Source organism: Hirundo rustica, chromosome 2, assembly GCF_015227805.2.
Source record: "Hirundo rustica isolate bHirRus1 chromosome 2, bHirRus1.pri.v3, whole genome shotgun sequence".
In the NCBI taxonomy this organism is placed as follows: domain Eukaryota; kingdom Metazoa; phylum Chordata; class Aves; order Passeriformes; family Hirundinidae; genus Hirundo; species Hirundo rustica.
Genome location: NC_053451.1, coordinates 78,502,217 through 78,524,095, shown reverse-complemented (window position 1 = coordinate 78,524,095; position 21,879 = coordinate 78,502,217). Strand labels below are relative to the sequence as shown.

The 21,879-nt window shown below is 40.6% G+C and overlaps 1 protein-coding gene across 8 annotated transcripts in view; it reads right to left on the bottom strand.

Moving 5' to 3' along the window:
- The window catches only part of FARP1 (FERM, ARH/RhoGEF and pleckstrin domain protein 1), a 203,696-nt gene that overhangs the window by 61,308 nt on the left and 120,509 nt on the right, over positions 1–21,879 (bottom strand). For all 8 annotated transcript variants that reach the window (XM_040057281.2, XM_040057286.2, XM_040057284.2 and 5 more), the window contains 3 exons: positions 7,528–7,632; positions 2,939–2,981; positions 1,769–1,847 (listed from right to left, as the gene is read on the bottom strand). In XM_040057281.2, coding sequence (XP_039913215.1) covers positions 1,769–1,847; positions 2,939–2,981; positions 7,528–7,632 — 227 coding nt within the window. The remainder of the gene's footprint in view (positions 1–1,768; positions 1,848–2,938; positions 2,982–7,527; positions 7,633–21,879) is intronic.

Genomic DNA, 21,879 nt, shown 5'->3' with positions numbered 1-21,879 from the left:
TCAAAACAACAATAAAAAAAAAGAGCTAGCAATGGGCATTTTTCCTACAGCTGGTATGAAACCTGAAGTAGTGAGACACATTTTAACAAGCCTTCCAAAGACTGCAGCTCCTCTGGAGAACTCATACTAGGATCTCAATAATTTTAATAAGACTTGATTTTAACAGGTTTAGAGAAAAGCTCTCATTTGAACAGTGAGTTTCTGAATGAGAAGATGTAGGTACACTAAATGAAAAGGGCAAGCTGATTTGAGGAGTATGGGAAAATACTGTGTGTGTACATACTGAAATAATACAGCAGATCCACATAACATACTTTTGAAAGCTGCAGACACCTATCTACCACACAAAATTCAGCCTGGTAGAGGAACATAGGACAAAAATGCTATAGTCTTTTTTTCTTTAAGTGATGAAGCAGTTCCCCATGGATATTCTTTCACATCCTACACACTGCTGTGTATATATATTCAAGTCCCTTAGCATACGTATTTAAAATCTATCAAAAAAAAAAAAAAAATCATTAGAATTAAGAAACACATCTCCAGGTACAGAGAGAGATCACCAAAAATTAATTTTCAGTTCACATACTAAGAAATAGATATACGGAATATCTATTCAGAAACAGAATTGTTTCATTAATGTTGCAAGTTTTCATTCATCCCTTTATTCTTTTTACTCCTTCTTTTATTCGTTAGTCTTTACCAAGTAAATACTCCTTCTTCCTACCCCACATTTCTACTTTTCTCTTTCCAGGCCATCAGGCGACATCAGTAATTTATTTTTTTTTCAATTCCAATGCTCTATTGCTAAAATAAAACATGACAAAGATAAACAGTGAATATCACAAAAGTAGACTTGTTCTTTATAACACAAGCCATAAGGACACCAGAGCTCTTTGCAAAAGAGGACTTCGTCTTTTGAGAAGATTGAAAATAAAAACTAACAGTGAAAATCCTGAATCAGAATGGAAACATGTTATTAAAAGCTAATAATACTGTAGACTAGAAAAAGAGTGAAAAGTTGCAGTGAAGAAATACCGCAACAAAACAATGTTTCTGACTATAAATGAAGGACCTGCTAGTGAGAAAGAATCTTAACAGGCCCCTCATACACATATTTACTCAAGAGAAACAGGAATTTTTGTGCCAGTACAGTGTGAAATTCAAAGCTTAAAGAAGTTTTTGAAATGTATTGAAAAGCATTTAAACATTAGTATGAAGGTACTCTGTCTGCATGTGTGCATCTTTCTCTACCTTCTTATTTTTCTTTTTATTCCTCATCCTTTGTATTTCTCCATCTCCCAAGTCACACTTCCACCTGTGCAAACCTGTGGCATTTGTGTTGCCTATACAGACAGGGTCCAATGCTGCTGCAAATCAGCAATTCACACTCAACAGCTCTCTCCCAAATGAGGGTGCAGAGTCACACATGTCCCTTGGCAGAGGGGTACCCCAGGGCGCCGATACATGACTCCAATGTGCCAAACAGAGAGCTCTGCTGCCAAACTGACTTCTCTTAGGGATGGCAAAGCTCTCCCAGGACTCCATATTCAAGGATGCAAAGGAGTCCTGCACTTTGCAGAACCTCTCAGCACAGACTGCAGTTGAATCTTAGGGCCTATTTTTTCAAATGAATTCAAGGCTGGAACAAATAACTCCAAGCTAAAAGTAAGAGGCAGTCATCGATCCTCACACAGTCATCTTAAATTCCACGGTCTCCCCTCTGTCCATCAGAGATTTAACAAGAAAAAATAGTCCTACAGCTACTAACCTTGTCAGTTCCTCCTGCAGCTGAGCGTGGTCAGGTGGGAAGAATTTTACCACAAACTTTACAACAACGTGCTTCGGTCCTAGGGAAAATGTCAAAGGAAGTTAACAAACATCGATAACATGCTGGCCAAATATGCACAGTGATGTACAAGGGACGATTGATGTAACCTGCAGTGCATACAGACTTGCTAACCTCTTGTCCTTTGTTAGTATGCAGGATATTTGGAGACTGCTTTATAAAATTTACACACAATAAAAGTAACTTGGTCAAGGGCTACTCTGTCAAAACCAAGTACGTTTTTAGCATTTACATCAGTTGATCCAATAAAATATATGTGTATCTACTTTCCTTGCTTCAGAATAGGAGGGAGCTAAAATACACTCTAATTTTTAAATCCACAAGCAAATTACTGTTCCTTTTTTAAGAACAGCACATTTGTTCCAATTCTTGCAAGTATGACCAGTGACTGAAATACCAATGCATCCCTGTCTTGTGAGAGGGAGAGCTGCCAGAGCATCCACTCAGACTAATATGACCAGAAAAGCACCTAGAAAAATCTCAATGGCAAAGCTCAATTGAATTAAAAACTTGGCTGATATTTGACAGCGAAACAAAATAATTAGAACCTTTCCTGTTCACTCCAACTCTTTCCAGAGCTGGTGGCTATTTTCAATTTCCTGTTCTTTCCTACCACCCGCTGTAGCTTCCCCTATCCAAAGTTTCCTCCACTTGGACTCCATAAGTTACAGGTTCTGCAGCAATGTCCACACAGCTGTAATACATCTGCCAGCTCCTCCTGCCAGTAATAAAGTCTTCCGGTTCTTTTTCTTATATTCTGATTCCTGCTACTACCAGTCAGCAATGTATGTTCCTTTAGTCCTTCTTTTACTGCACTCTTTTTCTCTACACAATTGTTTCCTCCACTGCCACCAGTGCCTCTTCCAGTGGCTGACTGAACCCCAGCCTCCCACTGCGTGCGGTCAGCCCGTTCATATGCTCGTGTGACATAACTTCACAGGTACATCTTTTAAGGATGGGCCAGAAGTAAAAAGTAATTCCAACAAAACTTAGTGCAGAAGGTTGAGAAGACAAAGATTGCAACTGATAGAGTTGTAATTTATTCAAGTACTCTCAGACTGAGGAAGGAAATGTCAATAAGGAAGTACTTACTTCTAATCTGTTTCATAACAGGCTTCAAAAGATCGAGCCACACCTGAAAACAAAAGAAGGTGGTGTTATCACCTCTAAACAAACGACCAGAGGCGCATCTTTAATTGCAATTCCTAGATTATCCGTTACCTATTTATTTTTTCCAGTGTGGTCATTATGCTTTTCTCAGCTATGTGTGGATCTTCCCCCAAGTTCTGAGAGATGCTCAGGAAAGAGTACTGTGAATGGGCATAGCTTTCAAAGCAGTAGAGATCCAGAGACCTGAGAAACAGTGATGAAACCCCCCCACACTTATCCCAGATATCAACAATCAAGCACATGTGGTCAGGAACCATTATTTTTGTGTAAAGAACAATCGAAATTAAGAGTTTAGGAAAAGACGGTCCTATATTGTCATTGAGTTCCAAACCCTGAGTAATATTGAGATAGGGAAGTGACTGGAGCTGGTGCTTGCCTTTGAGGCTGGGAATGCTGGACACATGGAGAAATGAGATGGCAGCAGCCTAGTAGTATGGGGGACCCAACAGGAATGCCAGTATGAGATCTGGGCATAATTGTGGAGCTCTGTTGCTGGGCTCCATGGAGATGAAGGAGCCTCCCTCCCATCATCTGCAGGAGGAATGTCCTCTCAGATCACAGGTGTGAAGCAGACAACAGGAAAAGGCACGGGTGGGAGAAAGCTTACTTTTCAGTTATGGAACATTTTCTCTTTTCTATGAACCTGGGAAATTCAGGCCCAGGCATTCTTGACTGGGGACAGTGTAACTTCTGCATGTAGTTCACTTGACAACCATTTTTCAGGACAGTGTGTGGGTCTTTCCTCCAGCTTTCAAAAGTGAAGCAGTGGGTGGAAATACAGTTTCGAGAGCCTATCTCCCCATCCTGCAGACTCAAGTCAGAAAGGCTGGGGGCAAACTGCCACAGAAAGCCAAGGGACAATCATGCAGAAGGTAAAAGCCAGATGATTCACAGGAGACAGCTCACAGTCCTCAGCTGGTAACTACCCATGCCCATGATTTATATTTTGTTATCTCAATAAATTGCACAGGGCCTCCCTTGGAGACATCTGGAATTTGTGGGAGAACACCCTACAACCATCACAAAGATTAAAGCTGTTAAAAAACAAATTAACTGAGTCTTCCTCTAGAAAAAGAGTATGTATTAAAATTATTACTTCTTTGACCTTTAGTAATTTTAGATTACGCAGAGACTGAAACATACTCAAAATATCCATTTCCCAAAATCACCTAAGAAGCCAGACAGGAGCAGGCCTGTACCACTGCTGCAACTGCTCCAATGCCATTTGCCATTTTTATCTTTACTAATACGAGTGATTGCAATTAGCAAAGACCTCACAGCCCTGCCCTTTCCCACGCACTAATGTTACTCAATAGAATTCTTATGTTTCTCAGTCCAGGAAAGTTTTTTTGTTGTTGTTGTTTCAGGGGTTAAACTAACTTGCTTATCCGAGAACAGCAATACAGTTTTTATCATGTGTTAAACTGGTCCTGACACAATTGACACTTGAATAACTTAAAACTCTTTTGTTCCAGAAAGTTTGCATGTACGTAATCTGTAACAAAGGTCAGGGACTTCGCCAAGTCTAATGAGAGGGTGAAAAGACATCTTGAATATGAAATAGCTAATTCACAAGATTATGAGAATAATGTATTTTACTTGATGCCAAAAAATCCCCACCAAAAAAAACCCACCAAACCCTCTCTTCTCCCCAGAGGTGGTTTATTGTACAGCATGAGCACACAAGTGCACCATTCTTTTTTCTACTTTCCCAGCCATCCTACAAGCAAGTTGTAACATCCTTGAACAGACTGCTGGATACTGCAAATCCATGTACTGAATGTGTGTAGTGAGAAAGGTGGGGCAAAACAACGTCACCACTACGGCCAAACCCGAGCAATCGAAACTTCTGCATCATGCAGCTCCCACATTGTACCTAAACACCATCAGTCTGAGACTGGTTTATAAACTGGAAAGGAAAACCAATGCGAGGACTTAATTAAGATTAACGTTTTTCCTTTTCTCCAGAACTACAAGGCTAGATTATGTATTTGTTAAACAAAGGCTGGCATTCCATGATGGTGACCAGATCTCAGCAGCTGGAGAATTGGGGCAGACATCAAGTGTGATGAAACTCTGTGAAACCCCAGGCTTGGCGACAGTGCCTCGTTTCTCTCCTTGTCCCAGCAGGAAGTGGAGCAGTCAGACCCTCCACATTAATCTCCCATGCAGATCTTGTCTGCTCCAAGCATGGCATGCTTGAATGTATACAGCTGCCAGGCAATTTGACATACCATTGTCAATATGTCAGATACGAGGTCTGGAGCCTTGCATGTTGAAATAAACACAACCAAATTATGAATGTATGACTTCACATGCATATGATTACATCCAAACAAATATGCTCTAAATATTTATTTTTCCTTTTACATAGCACTCTACATTGGAAAAGCAACTTATTCTCTTCAGTTGATATGAATATAAAATATGCACGTGTGTTTTACTTCTCAAACATACCATTAACTGCAGGATTTTTTTTTTATTTGCACAATGCTTGAGTTGTACATTATGGCTTTTATGAAACTCAGAAAATTTTAACTCTCATGGGAATATTCACCTCAATTGCATCATATAAACTGGTTACAATAATTTAAGTGTAAATAATTCTCTCAGAGTGCTGCTCCACATTGAAACAACTCATAATCAAATCTTCTGCTTCAGAGTTTCTGTGAGTTGCTTTCGGGTGGTTGAAGGCATTAATTCCACTGACTTTCACCATTCTTGGGGTACAGCTGACTAGACATGGGCAAGGTTTGTGGAGCTCCCCATTTTTCAGAAGCGAAGACTGGAACCAACCCGCATGAACACAGACTGGTGCTCTCAGATATTTGGCTAGTACCTCCTTTTGCAAGAGTAGGGGCCAGCTGAGTTACCATGCTCAGTGCCTGTATGCATCTTCTTTCATGTCGAACTGGCACTGTGCTTAAGGGTTTTCTCCACCTTCCTCTTCATCAGAGCCCTGCATCCCCACTAAGATTGTCTGGACATACTTCCAGCCAGTAAAATTCCTGCCACTGTGAGGGCCTCAGGCAGTGGCAGCACCTCAATCTCTCCTGTGTTCTGCCTCAAGCAAATAAACCACTTTGTTTTCACAAGACTGAAACTGTTAGTTTACTTCAGGTCTCTGAGCAAAACGCAGTCAGTCATCTATTTAAAACTTAATGACCTGTGAAGTAGAAAAGGTTGATCAAATGTCCTTCTCTATTTTCTAGAAAACTAAAAAGTAACTGTATATACAAAAGGTGTTAGGATTTGTTTCAGTTTTATATAACGACATCAATAATGCCAGAATGTCACTATCAACACAGCTACATGGGCCCTCTGCTGCAACGGCAGTGTACAGCTGCACAGCTTAGAAAAGTTACACAAAGCTCTCAAGTTACCTCAAGCACTAGCCAAGGGTATCTGCCAGAATGCCAACCCTTCTAGGGAACTGTGTTTTATGTAATTCCAGCAGCACACTGTGAAGCAGATACCTTCTAAAGATTAACATCCATTAAAAAAACAAAAAAAAATCCTGTTTAATTATAGTTAGCCTAGAACACTATGACCACTGGCATTGTTTTAATGTCTATTGTCTAATGTCTGTGCCTGTACTAAGGCATGACAGACAAGAGATTCTACTGTTCATTTCATTAAGAAATATTGTTCCTTATGCATATTTTAGCTAGATGGAAAGAACACAGTTTTGTTGTTGTTTTTTTTTTTTTTAAACAATTGCCCAATATCTTTTAGGTCATCCAGACTACTGGAGCAAAATTCACCTAACAGGCACGAAATCCAATGTATGTCATTGGATGTATGGCAAAGCAATCCAGATAACTAGCACACGTGCAGCAGGTTACACAGTAAGTCTAAAATAAAACCAGCTTCAAAAAGGAAGTCATTAAAGACTAAGAAGTTATCAGCCCGTGGGTTTCTCTGGTACATGATATGGGTACTGCAATGCCTGAATGTTGCCAGCAGCTGATGTCACTTTCCTGAGTGTCAGGACCAGGACACCTGCCTGTGCCACAGAGCTCCCCAGAAAGGACACCCATCAGTTTCTGGGGGGTTCTTGGATTTGCTTTCCTTTTTGTTAACCTTGTAATATTTGATCTACCTCATTTCTTGACCCATCATTTTTCTCACAAACTGTCACAACCATCGCAACTTTTCTATCAGCAGAAAAAGTTTATTTCTGCACTTCAAATCAGGCGGGACTATTAAATCAAGACTTGAGGCTCTGTAACAGTCCAGCCTTTGGCTTCTGTACAGCAACTTAGAAAAACAAAACACTTTCCCAATTTGTGTCTGAATTAGCCATTATTTTCAATGCAGATGAAATCTGACAGGAATAATCCGGTTTTAAAAACATTTCTTCAAATCCACTAAGCAAGACCAACTTTTTTCAAAAAGTCCTTCCCTTTTGAAGACTGAGGATTAAATATATCTTACAAGTAAGGTGCAGAAGGAGAGAATACAGTGTGCATGCAGATGAAAACCAGCTGAAAATGAATCCTTTTACGTACCATCATCTTTTTATGATCTGGAAATTCAAGGCCAAAATAGTCACCTTCAACAAGGTTCAGGTGGTTGCAAACAGCATCATGCAAAACTTTCCCTGGAGCTCTTTGCTGAAAGAAGAAAACAAAGCCTACGGTTACAAACATCCTTTTAATTAGTGGCAGAAAAATTATTATGCTAAGAAATTATTCAGCAAACAACACTGCCAAAACCATTTACAAAATCAGTGGATATTACAACCATACCCACAAGGCAGTTGAAAATAATTACACTCGTTCTAAAGCTAAAGACTATATCCATCCATCCATGGATGGCAGCTCTGAATCCATCTTTAGTGTACTTTTAGTTTTCGAGGGGAAAGTACTGTGAAATAGAAGAGGAGCACTTGGGATATAGTTTTCTTATGTCTACCAAGGCTAATTTCCGCTGTGAATTTTTATTTTATCCCGTGGCCCTTCAACGATGTCAGGTGGTGCATGCACATCTGTGTACAACACAGTGAAACCAGGACAGACCTGTCCTACAAAACACCGAGGACTGAGGGTTTGCTGGGCACTGCTTGATACGCAACAGGCTCAAGCCCTGGGTTCTCACTTCTTGTGGGCTTATCCCAAGCTTCCCGCTGCGAGGCACTGAGGCTGCTCCAGGCCTGTCTGCGCTACCCTGGCAGAGCTGGCAAGTAATTTGGAGGAGTCCAACACACTGAAAGCCTTCCCTCTATAAAGACCAGATGTTCTAGGCCAATATTAGCTCCCAGAGCGACTGCTTTGCTGATTGCAAGGATTCTTTTCATCAGCTCATCCATTAAATCTACACCTGCAGAACATACTACAAATTACATTTCACCAGCAAGTCTTCTGTGAAAACCCGTCTCTGTATAAAAAGGCCAATTACTGAAATCAAATATTTTTGTTCCTTGGACAAATGCACCTATTTTAACTCAAGAGGCCCGGAAACACAGGTCTACATTCATTTCAGAACAAATAATAACCCACTAAATTGCACAAACCCCGCTGTTACAAGAGAACAATCACATCCTGGACTACTGGTCTTGCACTCAACCCACAGACTGGCCCCCTCCCTTTTAGCCCAGTAAATAACAGAGTAAAATGGAACAATAGTAACCAAGTTAAGAAAAGACAACCATCACAGGTGGGCAGACCGGCTCAGAGCCGGAGCCCCGGCCCTGGCATCTCCAGGCAGTGCCCATACCTACAGCCTACTTGAGAGTGTGCTGCTGCCCAATCCCACCCCCTCCCATAATGCAGTCTGGTCTCTGTTTCACTGCGATACCAAAAATAAAGATAGGCTTTCTTCCATCTAGGGTAATACCCTAGGTAGAAGAAGCATCTTTCCAAAGGTAATTTATCTAACATTCTCTAATACGATCTGTGAAAAGCAAATACCCTGTAGTCAGGCTTACACCAGAGAAATCAGCGACGACGTTTTTCTAGGGAAAGCACAGGATGTATGTGCCACCACAGCAGCACCGTCACCCTGGTGATGCAGGACACAGTGACCCTTCAATGCTTGCTGGTTTTGAAAGTCTGAAGGGAAGAGCCAAGCTCACTTCTCCAAGAACTTGCTGAACAGGTTTTTACCCAACACATTCCCATTCTCTCACATTCTGAGAGACCTAAGCCACCAGGAAGCAATATTCATTCAAGCTATTAACTGTTTGTTAATATTTGTTGTAGCAAACATTAGCATCAGGAATACTGCCAAAAAACACATCAAGAACAACTGCTGATAAAAGTACAAAATTTTTTAAGCTTTCACCACAACATTGCAGTAACTAAAGTAAGTAATAGTAAAACGCCAAGACGATGCAAAGAAGGAAGGGAAAAAAAGACCTCTGTTTTTCTAGATAGAGCCCTTTTGATCTGACACCATGGCATCCAAAATAAGTCTCAAGTGCAAGTACACTCGAATACACTCACTTCATGTTCTCCAGCTTCATTAAACCAAAAGCATTGCCAGTGTTTACCACCCAGCCTGCACTGACCACTGTGCCTTGTATGTCAGTTCTAACAGAAAGCTTCCCACACTTTCCACTCCATCACTGTACACAGGCACAAACAAACACGCACCATCTCAGTGCTTCCTGCTAAGTGCATTTCACTGGAGGCAGCAGAAGAATGTTAAACACATTAGACTGAGTTTAACAATGATATTACTTTACTGCTCTGAAAACACACCTACAAATAATTTAGAAGTAAATACTCCTGCTTCCAGACTAGTCTCAAGTCTTCACAGTTTGGCTGGGGCAGCTAGAGAGAGAAAGAATGGGTTTATCAGTTATCCTCACAGCAAGAAGCTTTCCTACTTGTGCACAACCAAAGGAAAGGTAACATTCCAGTGTGTATGTATGTATGTTTAGCTAAAGTATTTGATGGACTTCTGTCTGATAAAGACCAAATTTCATCTTTCCTTACAGGGGAAAAAGGGAAAAAGGCAGAGAGCCCACCTGCATTACCACACTGCTCAAGGTTAGCTGAGAACACGGCTGTCTGATCTCAGACCATGAGTAAAAGCCTCTGATTAAAACCCGCTGAGTGTTTTCACAAAGGTTTTTTTCTTATAGGCCTTTGAACGATGGAATAGCAGTCTTGTAGTATTTATGTCACTTGGCATTTTCTCTGGAGTATGCCTCAATAAAATGAAATGCTTCTTACTCCAGTATTTGTAAATATTATTATTCTAAACTCATTTTATCTTTGATCAGTCTGTCTCAAAATAAAATCTGACAGTTCTCCCAAAAGAAATGCTGTGTGTATAAAATCTGCTGAGATTTAAAGCCTGATGAAACTCCGGTCTTGCAGGACCAGAAGGAGAAGTACAACATCCACAAAAGCAGGAGCTCAGAAGGTTTCAGAGACATCTTGATTCAGTGCAGTTCCATGACATCCCTACTAAAAAATTTAAACGCAATAAATTAAAAGCTCAGTCTACTGGGTATGGAAGCAAACCAGGAGTCACTCAGGGCACAGTAAACACGAGCTGACAGAGGGAGCATTCAGGAACGAGTGCGCCACGCCGATGACATCATCTGAAGTCAACAGCTGTGCCTGACTTAAGCGTGGTTACAAGGCCTATAAGAAAACACAAGCTTTCCACAGAACTTGGAAGGCATTTTCCAACCGTGAAGCATGGCCCCGCTGCCACGCCTCAGACAGCAAGTTCTAGGCGAGCTTCACTGGCTCCTGCTCCACAGCCCTGTGGCAGCACCTGTACAAGCCAGAGCTTGGCTGCTTTCCCTGCTCCACGCCAGCACCAGTCTGCTCCGTGGGGGACATGGCAGCAGGGAAGCAACGAAGGCTCGTGGCAAGACTCCCTCCAGACCACTTGCTGCCACAGACACCACCACCCTGTGAGGCACCAAGGCAAAGGAAACAGGAGGGCACGGCACACTGATGGAATACAGCTGGGGGACGGTCACACACAGTCCCAGGAGCTGGGAAGTACCTGCAGCAGGTGGCAGTCCCCTGCTCCTGTTTCTGTTGACAGCCAGATTTCTGTTCAGTCAATGAAAAAATACTGCAGCTCCAGAGAGCAACTCTTCACACCCCAAATCAGCCGCCTGAGCACACTGGCTCAGCATACCAGAGAATTACTGTTTTTCTCTTGATGTGGTATTTACTTAAATAAAAATAATAATATGAATTTATTACATTGAAAAGAAGCTCACTGACTTCCAGCTACACATCCTTATTGTTTAATGCATTTTGAACCTGTCTTTCATTTAGCTCTGTGAAATCACATTTTAAAAGTCGCTTTACATTTTCGGGGAACGTCAAGTTCTAAATGATGAATAATGTGCATCACCACATTTAGCTGCAAGCTATGAAGTCAAATTAGCCTGCTTTATGGATTATATATTCAATAGTTTGCTATCTGCTCATTATCTCAGTCCTACTCAATTCAGCCTCACTCTACTCTCACCAAAATCCAAAACAGCTTGTTGCTTATGATCTCCCAGTGGTTAGTATTTTAATAGATTCAACAATTCTTCCATGTTCTAGCAAATGCCAATAATAATTTAAAAATTATCCCTCTACATACTTGTTTAGACCATTCTTTGACACAGACTACAATATATTTTGGTGGGGTTTTGTTTGTTTATTTGTTGTTGTTGTTTTCTTTTTTTTTTTAAGAAGGTACATGGCTATGTCTGGAAGATATCCAGAGCTTTAAGAGAAGCAGGTTTGAATACATTACACCACCTCCCACAGTTAATTCAACAATTATTTACTAATTATGTACCAAAAAATAAGTATATATGTTTATTGTCAAATAGAGGTTTTACCTCCATTTGAGGTTTTACCATTTTTTTATCTGTTCAGCTAAATAATCTCTGATCCCAGCTTGAACACGGTCTTTGATTGAAAGGTCTTTCTTTATTTGTTTGTTTTTATATTACTGAACAGTAATACCAGCTTAAAAGAACCAAATAAAATAAACACTTTCTTCTGAACATTGAAAAATGTAAGTCCCATTTCTGGTTGAAGTAATAAATACTTTCAGATGGAAACAGAGACTACTCTGTTCTCCTTCTCTTCAAAAGTGCTGCAAATGCGTCAGAAAGAAACTTGGGTTGCTTTGGGTTTTAATTACACTTGCTTGTACAGTAGTAGCAGCTCATAAGAGAGAAAATAATTCCTTTATTGTTATCTTAAAGAAAAGGTACGTTCATTATTCACACCTGCTACCACATAAAGGCAGGCATTTCTTCCACTGATGCCCTCTTCCTGGGTGCTCAAATGGTCTAAAATGAAATGTGACAATTTGGTCATGCTAAATATTTTAAAAATACTTAAATACTATATGAGACAATGGTTAAACAGAAGGTTTAAAATGTATTTGCTCGTTCAGGGTTAATCACCCCAAAAAAATCCCTTGTACTGATCAGCCTTTTATCAGATAAGCCAAATCAGATCGCCAAATTATTTTTATACTTCAATTTAACAACTGCATTGAAATGACTGCGAAAACTCCATTCAGTAACTTCATTACTATTTCTGAAGTCATACACAGTTGTAATCACTACTAAAAATAACAACCCCATGTTCTTAACAGCATAACTTTCTCAGTTATTTGAAACAGTTTAAAATTATGTATGCATCTACAGTTTTGAAATGAAAGAAAACCAACCAAGAACTGTTCATGACAAGTAAGGAGTATAAAAATAACCTCACAGATGAGATTGAGCACAAGGTTCTTAAACAGATAACCCTGACAGAAATTTTTACTTCAAAGAAGGCTCAAAAACTACTCACAGGAGAACAATGCTGTCAGCATCTGAAGACAAATTTCATATCTTAAGCAGTTCTCCTTTCTGGCGCAAAATGAAATGCATCATTTATATTTAGCAAAAGTCCATTTCCTGAAAGGTGGGATTAAACACAAGAAGCACTGCTCAGAGTGTTGTTGTTCTGAACCTAGTACTGCCAAGGCACTTGGAGACCCTCTGCCCTTCTTCTCCTCTCCTCCCTTTCAAAGCGTAAGTGTTAATCCTATAGGAAGGATTAGATGACTATAAAAATAGCATTGGACCACGAAGATAGCTCTTATACCTGGGCTTACTAGTTTTTACCTGGCTGTTCAGCTTAGACTGGGTAGTCGAGAAGTTGGAAGAAGTGTGATTCATCACTCCTGCATACCAGGCCAAAGAATGGCAGCAAAGCGACACCTTTGAACAGAGCAGCCACACGCTCCCACCACTACTTTTAAGCAGTGGACCTGCAGCCACCAGGTATTCATCCCATTTGAAGAGAGGGTGTAGAAGAGGCAGATTTTTATGATAACCTAAAGGCACCTCGTTCCTTTTAAGATATTTTCCATTTGAATGTAGTTGAGGGCTCCACTCCTGGCACATATCCCACATGCTTTTGCCCAGACTGTGCACATACCATCAAAGGGCGGATTGAGGCCAAAAGCAGTAACAGAATAAGTCTCTTATGTTGCCTTAAAAACAGGCAATTGATCATCTGCTGCATGTGTACAATGAGACTATTTAGTGTTCTTTCCTTTCAAGATTTTAGTGGACTGCTTTTACACTCACCACATAAGCTGTATTCCCTTAATATCAAGTGGTTGCCTTCCACAGTCTTTGATGCACGCTTTTACCTTTTGGTCCGTTTTGGTGGTGGTGGTGGTGACACCTTTTTTTAATCAGCACGATTTTAAGATATGGTGGGTTTTACTTCAGGTATGGTTTACTGCGCTTAAAAAAATGCAGCTACAAAGTTAAACTTTCATGGCCTACCCTCCCCTACCTATCAGCTATGACAAACTTCAACAACAACAATTTTAGGAATTTCGTTGCTAACCAAAAAATCAACACAATTAGTGAGGCAAAGAATACAAAGAGAAGGGATTTAAAAGCCCTCCAATATGCTTGCATTTCTGGCATGGTCTCCAAAAGAAAACTGCAGTTTTCTACATTTGAAATATGGATTTGTTATTGTAACCATGGTCTTGGATTTCTGATCGTGACAAACTGGTTTATGTCAAAATATTTTCTAAAACAGGCAGAAGCAGAACGACTGCTCTTGCTACACCTTAAACTCTCTTACAATGCCCAAAAATAAAACTCAGTAGAAGTAGTCAACAGTAAAATTCAGGTGAACAGTAAATACTAAATAATCCTCTTTAATAGTTAAATGCTGTGGAAGGAAAAAGAAAAACATTATCTAGCAATGCTAATGAAAAGTTTTATCATGAGGCTATTTTCAGTACTGCTTGGTTAAGCTTTTTCTTATAGCAGAGTCAGACTAATACAAAACTCAGCTACTGTAAATCCTCAGGTAGCTACATCTCCGTAATTACAGTACAGTAAAGCTATGCAACTGGAGCCTCTGCTTGGTCTATTTTCACTTGGCTCATAAAATTATAGCTTTGCACCTTAATGGGCAAATACCACCCACACTGAATTTATCATATATGCCATTTCAATGTGCATAGAGGACACGAAAACGGAGATGGGCTGGGCAACTTCAGGACTGAGCTTTTCACATCACAAACCAACTGTGTCATCTTCAGGTGTAATCGTCCAATAATCTGATTTCTCTGCAGTTCTTACAAATACAAACTAATATTAATACTGATTTTATTTGCTATCTTTCAATTATTGACATTTCTAGTGGACAAGCCGTTTGTTCCTGCAACCATCACAAAGCTAGTGGAGCACTTTGTAAAGAAAAAAGAGGAAGAAAGAGACAGATTCTTGGAGCCTGGGGAATTTCCTCCTCAGGTTAGTTGCAGCAACAAAATTCCACAGAATTTGTTTCACATATTCATCCCTCTTTCATCAATGCCAAAGAAAAACTGTAATTCACTGGCTAAACACCATGAACCATATAAACCAAAAATATTCAGCTTTTGGCCACAGTAGTCTAAGTACACATCTGTTTATTACAAAATGTTACTCATGGTGAAAAGCATTAACAAAATACTTCATGATTAGTTTCCTGGTTCACTGGTTCCTTTGGCTCTGTTTACAGCATTTTAACTAGTTGGCATCTAACTCTCAGTTAGAAAGTACAACTGATCTTGTATTGACTTTTCTGCACTGATTTTACAAAATCCTACATTTCACACATATGCAGCTAAAATTCACTTTATCAACTTAAAAGCGGTGCTCTGATCACATCTGCTTATGAATTCATCTGGAAAACTTCATTGTTATCTGCCTAAAAATCCCCTAAGAAATTGTCCCAATGGGCACAACACATTCCCTCCCATGAAATGTGAATGCCAATCTCAGTTATGTCAAAGAACCCATAAACCCAAAAAATATTGAACTACAAAAACAGGTCTCTGCAGAAGCTAATTAGTCCTCCTGGAAAAAACCAAACCTTGTTTCTTGTAGTACAACCATAACTTCCTTGAGATAGGTGTAAAACATTTGTGGGAAATCAGCAGAGCAAGTTTTTTAAATAACTGTTTAAGGCTGCAAAATTTCACACACCAACAATTAAATTCTTAGACCTCCAGTGGGAAACTCTTGGCAGCACCACTGTTACTAAACCAAAATGACTTTCCTTGAACACCATTAAAATGCATTAAAAAAGTGTGGACAAGAAAAATGAGGCATTAAAAGAACAGTGAGAAAACTTACTAAAAATACGTAATCTTATTCCCTAAATTAGCTCCTATAAATGCTGAGTCGCCTCTGCCTAATTTTACTAGCAAAACTAAAAGTGATTTGTGGCTGTTCTCTATCCCCTTAGCAAGGCAACCATCCACTGCTGGAAGTGTCTGTTTTCCTTTCTGAGGAGTATCATGCACAGGATGTATTCCAACCTCAGAGCCTTGACACTGTGTGGTGATGACTTGGAAAAACCAGAAAAATTTAAGGTCTTGGTGTGATTTGCAGGGCAGATGCATTAAACAGTTCTTTCCTCGTGATCTGAAACAAACTACTTTGCAAATCATCATGTAAGAAAGGTGGAAGTCAACAATGCTTTTGTGCAACCTAGCTTTTTTAAAACCAAGTGCACACTAAAAATTCTTCTCTGAGAAGCTGTGCCTAGTTTAGAGGGCAGGAAAGGAGGGAGTCACACCAAAGTTGTTCCAGCCCTGTCACCAAAACCCATAGCGGAGACACAGGGATGCCAGCAGGCATCTCTCTGACAAAAATTAGCTCTGAATTATCCATGTTTAATTGACAGCCAAGGGTGTAACTGGGCAGATGTCTCCATCTGGCATGAGCTACACCTCCACCATGAGGCTCTGCCCATAGGGATGTGCCTGCCAGCATTCTACAGCACAAGGATGCCCACAGAACAAGCCCAGCACGTGCACTGTGGGCACTGGCTTGGGAAAACACACCACAAGATTTGTTTTCAGAAACTAGATGGGAGTTTGATGTGAAGCTGATAGAACCTCATTTTTCAGGACATTTTCTTTATGGAAAGCTGTTTTACTAAAGCTCAACTCTGGAACCAAGCATATACCTGTCAAATAAACGTTGATATTACTTTCTCTCCCTGCAAGCAGAAAACTGAATGAGTTTAACCCCCGGCCCTGGCCCTATTTAGTGGCACACTGTGCTCGTTGTTTCTTGGGAAGAGCTGCAACTGAGGCTCAGAACACTCATTAAAAATACCTCAGATTGAATTTCATAGCCCACAACTTTTGAAAAGGAATATAATAGCACCATTCAGTGCTTTCAGTGTAATTCAGCAGCGCAGCAGCCAGCGCATAATTGAGGATGGAAACCCCAAACTCTGTGACACCCCTCTCCCCTTGCCTCCCACTTTTACCACTCCTCTCTCTGCTTCAAGGCAAAAATCATTTAACCACTGTTTCAAATTCTCTTTTTTTAATGTTAAGAAGTGCTCTGTTTCATTTTCTTCGCCTGCTTATTTTTCCTAATTTTCTCTACACATAAGCAAACACTTTGCTAGAATGAAGGAGTAGGCAATTCTTAAGTCATCAAATGTGAAAATAGAACCCTTCCATACAGACTGGAAACATGAGGATATGAAGTGTTATGAGAATATGGGAGTTATTACTATAAAATCAGATTGAGATGCAAAGCTGCTATTTACTGTTTCTATTTGGATACATTTTAGTTCAGCCATGATTGTACTAAAATCCTTCAAGGAAAATAATTTCATTTAAATGCAAGTAGTCCATGACCTGGGAAAAAAATCCACAACAAGCCCCCGCAAAAAATAAGAGATGAAATATTAAATTCTAAATCTAAAGTAAAACCAAATACAACAGGAAAAACTTTTTCATCTGTCTCAGCAATACTATTTATCTCAGAAAGAGCTCACACCATCCAGGACTATTTTACTTTTTTTTTTTTTTTTTTTTTTTTTTTTTTTTTTTTTTTTTTTTTTTTTTTACTTCATCAGAGGCAGGAAAGCACATTTTAACAACTGGATACAGCAGTTTCCAAAAAAGCCACTCCTAGATGAAGTCTTCAGGCTGTGGCTGCTGCTAACCTATAATGTAATAATTTTACACCCTAAATCTTTGTCTTCAGCTAGGCCACTGCTCCAGCTGGATGCAGTGTTCTGACAACCAAAGTGCAAGGCAGTGCAAGGAAGAACACCTTGGATGCAATAAAGTTTCTGTAGGATCCATTTGGTACCAGCCCATCTTCCAAAATTGGCATGGACTGTCTAAAGAAAATCTTGGCTTCAGCATTCTGCAACTGCTCCAGATTAGACATGGAGTAACATTGTATTTATGTGTAACTGAAACAGATGATCTGAGTTCACTCCTAAAGAGCAAAACGCATACCGACAACACCTTCTCATGGACGCAAAACTTGCAAGGGAAAAACATAAGCCTCAAAAGCAATTCTGTCTTTAAGTATCTGAAAGGCAGAACTTTAGAGTAATTTTTTGCCAGTCAAGTCCCCAATACACAAAAGTTTCTTGTTTGGTTATGCAAGACCTGTTACCAACCTGATGGATGTATCGGAGATGTATTCATCATCTCTCTAAGCAGCCTTGAAAGACCTTAAACTGAATGTACAAATGGAGTCTGATTTGTCTCTTAAAAATGCAAAGACACAGGAGAAGAAGTGAGAACTGTCTATACTGTTAGGATATTTGCAAGAGGAAGGTACAAGCCCTGTTTTGAGCATCACTGAAAAGTGCTACCTTTAGTTTGGGACACAAACTAGAGCAGACAGATGAGTATGGGGAATTGGTATGGGAAGAGTTACAATAATGGCTGCTTCTACCAGCAGATTTCAGAGGCACCTCATAATGATGCAGTCAAGTCACAATTTCAAGGAAAGATAAAAAATAACCACCTCCCTTTTTAATACAGCTATACAGCTCTCAAAAAGATCCTCAGGAGCTTTTCCCCTCTTCCTTTGCAGCCTGCCTGCAACTTGCAGTGCCTCCTTACGCAGCAGATGCTCTAAAAAAATCCATCCATGGGTCATCTCAGGTCTCTGAAAGGTGGAACTGCCTCTAGTCTGTAGGATTCTGATGAACGCTATGTTAGCAAGCAACACACAGCTGTAGCCCTCATTGGGGGCAGCACAAGGGCCGGCGTGCACTGCGGAAACAGACTCCACCTCCAGCCACTTCAAAATCCAAACCTGCTGGGACTGACCTGTGTCTTCAACCCCGCACCAAACAGCAAAGCAGCACAGACAGAGCCTTATACATTTGTGGCAAACCTGAGAAAGAAGGGATTTGTGCTCGTATCTCTGGGGCAGTAGGAGGTGAAGAGGGAAGAAAGGCCGGCAGGATTTCTAAGCTGTACATGGTGTCTGTTAAGAGCACATGGTCTGAGGCAGGCAAAAGCCTCTCATTAATCTCCAGAGAGCTTCCTTCTGACTGTGAGCAAGATTTTACTTTTACCTATGTTGAAGGTGGAACATTCAGCTTTCACCTGATTTCCCACCACTTCTGCATGTGTGTGTGTGCATATATATGTGTGTGTACCTTACAGGATTGCCTGTGCCTGCAGTTAATGTGAAATACTTCAGAGACAATAACTTACACCCTTCTGCTTCACTGCTCATTCAGCCATACCAACTCTTCAAGCTAAGGAGATTCCTAGGAGATATGCTCCGTGTCACTCAGATAGAGGCCTCGAATATCAAAGGAAAGCATTTCTACTTACTATCACAAGTGCATAAACACAGCCTCTGAAACACAACTTTTATGGATTCTATTTTCTTTTAATGCACAATAATGTTTTCTTTCATGCTCTGTTCCAAAACATACGTTGAACAGAATTAGTTACTATGATCTGGGCTTTCTACAAAATTGCTAAAATACATCTTTAAGCCCAGCCAGTTTAAAAAGGCAAACGAGCCGTTCAACTGCTCTTTTCTTAAGGCTGGAATATAGCACTGCCATATTAGATACCACTCAGATACAAACAAGCTTTATCAGCAACAACAGACTTCATGGGGAACAGGCATTCTCTATTCAAGGTACGTCAAAGAGAAGTCTTTGGGGATGTGCTATCAAAAGTCAAACATCAGGCAGCCACAATGAGACTTTTTTGACCACATTTTCAGTCTTACATCGAATTCCTCCAGAAAGAGTTTTAATCCATTTAACCTTGAGGATAATGTAACTGGAAAAGCATTTGATTTTATCTCATTTGTGGGTTTTTCTAAGTGCTGAAACCCCAGTCCTTATGTCTTTAGAGATAGCATACAACTAATTTTAAATTTACATTTGTAAATATGCTTTGTTTAATATTAATACCCAGGTAAGTTAGAAATTCCTGGGCTATGCAAGAGCAATACATTTAATTTACAATATAAGAACATAATTGGATCATAGAATATGTTGAGTTGGAAGGGCCTCAGAAGGACCACTGGAGTCCAGCTCCTGGCCCTGCACATCGCCAAGAGTCACACCATGTCCCTGAGAGCATTGTCCAAACGCTTCTTGGACTCTCTCAGGCTGGTGCTGTGACCAATACCCTGAGGAGCCTGTTCCAGTGCCCAGCCACCCTCTGGGTGAAGAACCTTTTTCTAATATCCAACCTAAACCTCCCTGACACAACTTCAGGCCATTCCCTCGGGTCCTGTCACTGTCACCATAGAGAAGAAATCAGTGTCTGCCCCTCCTCTTCCCCTCATGAGGAAGTTGTCACTGCAATGGGGTCTCCCCTCAGTCTCCTCCCGGCTGAAAAGACCGAGTGACCTCAGCCACTCTCGTGTGGCTTCCTCTCCAGGCCCTTCACCATCCTCTGGACCTCCTCTAGTAGCTTTATATCTTTCTTATTTTGTGTTGTCCAGCACTGCACACAGGAGTCAAGGTGGGGCAGAGCAGAGCAGGACAATCCTCTCCCTTGATTGTACTACAAGTGATTATTACCAAGATGCCTAGTATGAAACTTACTAAATAAACTTCATATGCTTACTAAGTATACTAAATATACTTCATCTTTGCCTATTTATAAAATGTTTAGGTTATCCAATGTTTAGGTTCTCACCAGCCCTCAAGTGAAGTTCTGTGCCAGCATATGTAAATACTTTAGTGATCTCCACCAAAACAGTCTTGCTACCAGCTTCAGGAATTATCTTTCTTCACAATAATTTACTTAGAGAAGTCAGACAACCCTGTCAGACTCAGAATAAAGCTCCTTAGGGGAAGAACTTTTGTCTACAGAAGTCCAAAATGGCATTGACCAATGATTGCTGCTAACGTACTTCTTGTTTTTTAATCGCAATATGTTGTAATGCCTGACAAAAACACCACGTGACTAAATCAGGGAGAGACGTAACCCTGATGTGGCATTAAGGAGCCAACCTTATCAGCTTCTGCTTTTTCAGACTAAGTGTTTCTTAAATTGTTGCTACCAAACAGCTTGAGGCATCCTGTCCACACTAAAACATCAAGCATAGGCTTTGCAGACAGGTAAGTGAAGGCACAAGTCACTGGCGTCCTTCTGGCTTTTTAACTCTTCCCAGATCATCAATACTCCTCGACAGGTCCATTCAACTAACCAAAGGCAGCAACTTCTGAGTGAGGCCCAGTGGGAGACTCCTTCAGATCATGCAGATCATGCAGTGCAGGGAGAGCTGAGGCCATCATGTCCCAGGTAAGCCAAAGATTTATTGACCAAACAAAGTGCTGCAGTTCTGCTTCTAGCTACCCGGAGAACACAAAGAAAGATAACAACCCTTCATGTTTGTACTAAAATAGCAGGTCGAAAATCAGGCTGAGGAAATGCGAATATTAGCAGAGGTCTGTCATAACTGGAAGTTACATCTCATCCCCTCTACTGGTACTAAAAATCTTACAAAGTAATTAGTATGCGCTACAGGTAGCTACAGAACAATTCGCTCCAAGAGCAAGGTGCGGTTTGCCCAAGAGACAGTATGATACAGAGATTAGACCAGTGACAGGTTTAGTGTGTGGCTTCACCCTGTGGGACCATCATATTTGGACACAGTCTTGGCTTTGGAAACAACTAGTACTTGCAGTTTAAGAAAGCATAAAAGCCAACAGACAATACCTCCAGCCGCTCCCTTATGCTGGCATGTGCTCACAGCCATAAACTGCCCCTACTTTCCCTCCACAGCCTACATGGAGAGGGAAAAGGGCTGAAAACAAGAAAGTGATCCAAAAGAATTCAACTCCCTCCCAGATAATTCCTTTTGTGTAACATATCACAACTATAAGCAGACTGTGAACCATTAAGGCCAGGAAAAGGTGAGTTATGCTCATCACTGTCAGTAACCATTCATTCCAAGCCCACACACTTCCTTCTCGCTCATAAAGAAACATGATTTCCCAGCACTGAAACAGGGTCCTCTTCACTCCCAGTTACATGCTAACCAGGACACACAGTTTCACCTTATTTACTAGGGCAGATATTTACCCCCATGACCCTCAGAGCTGTCAGTTGAGATT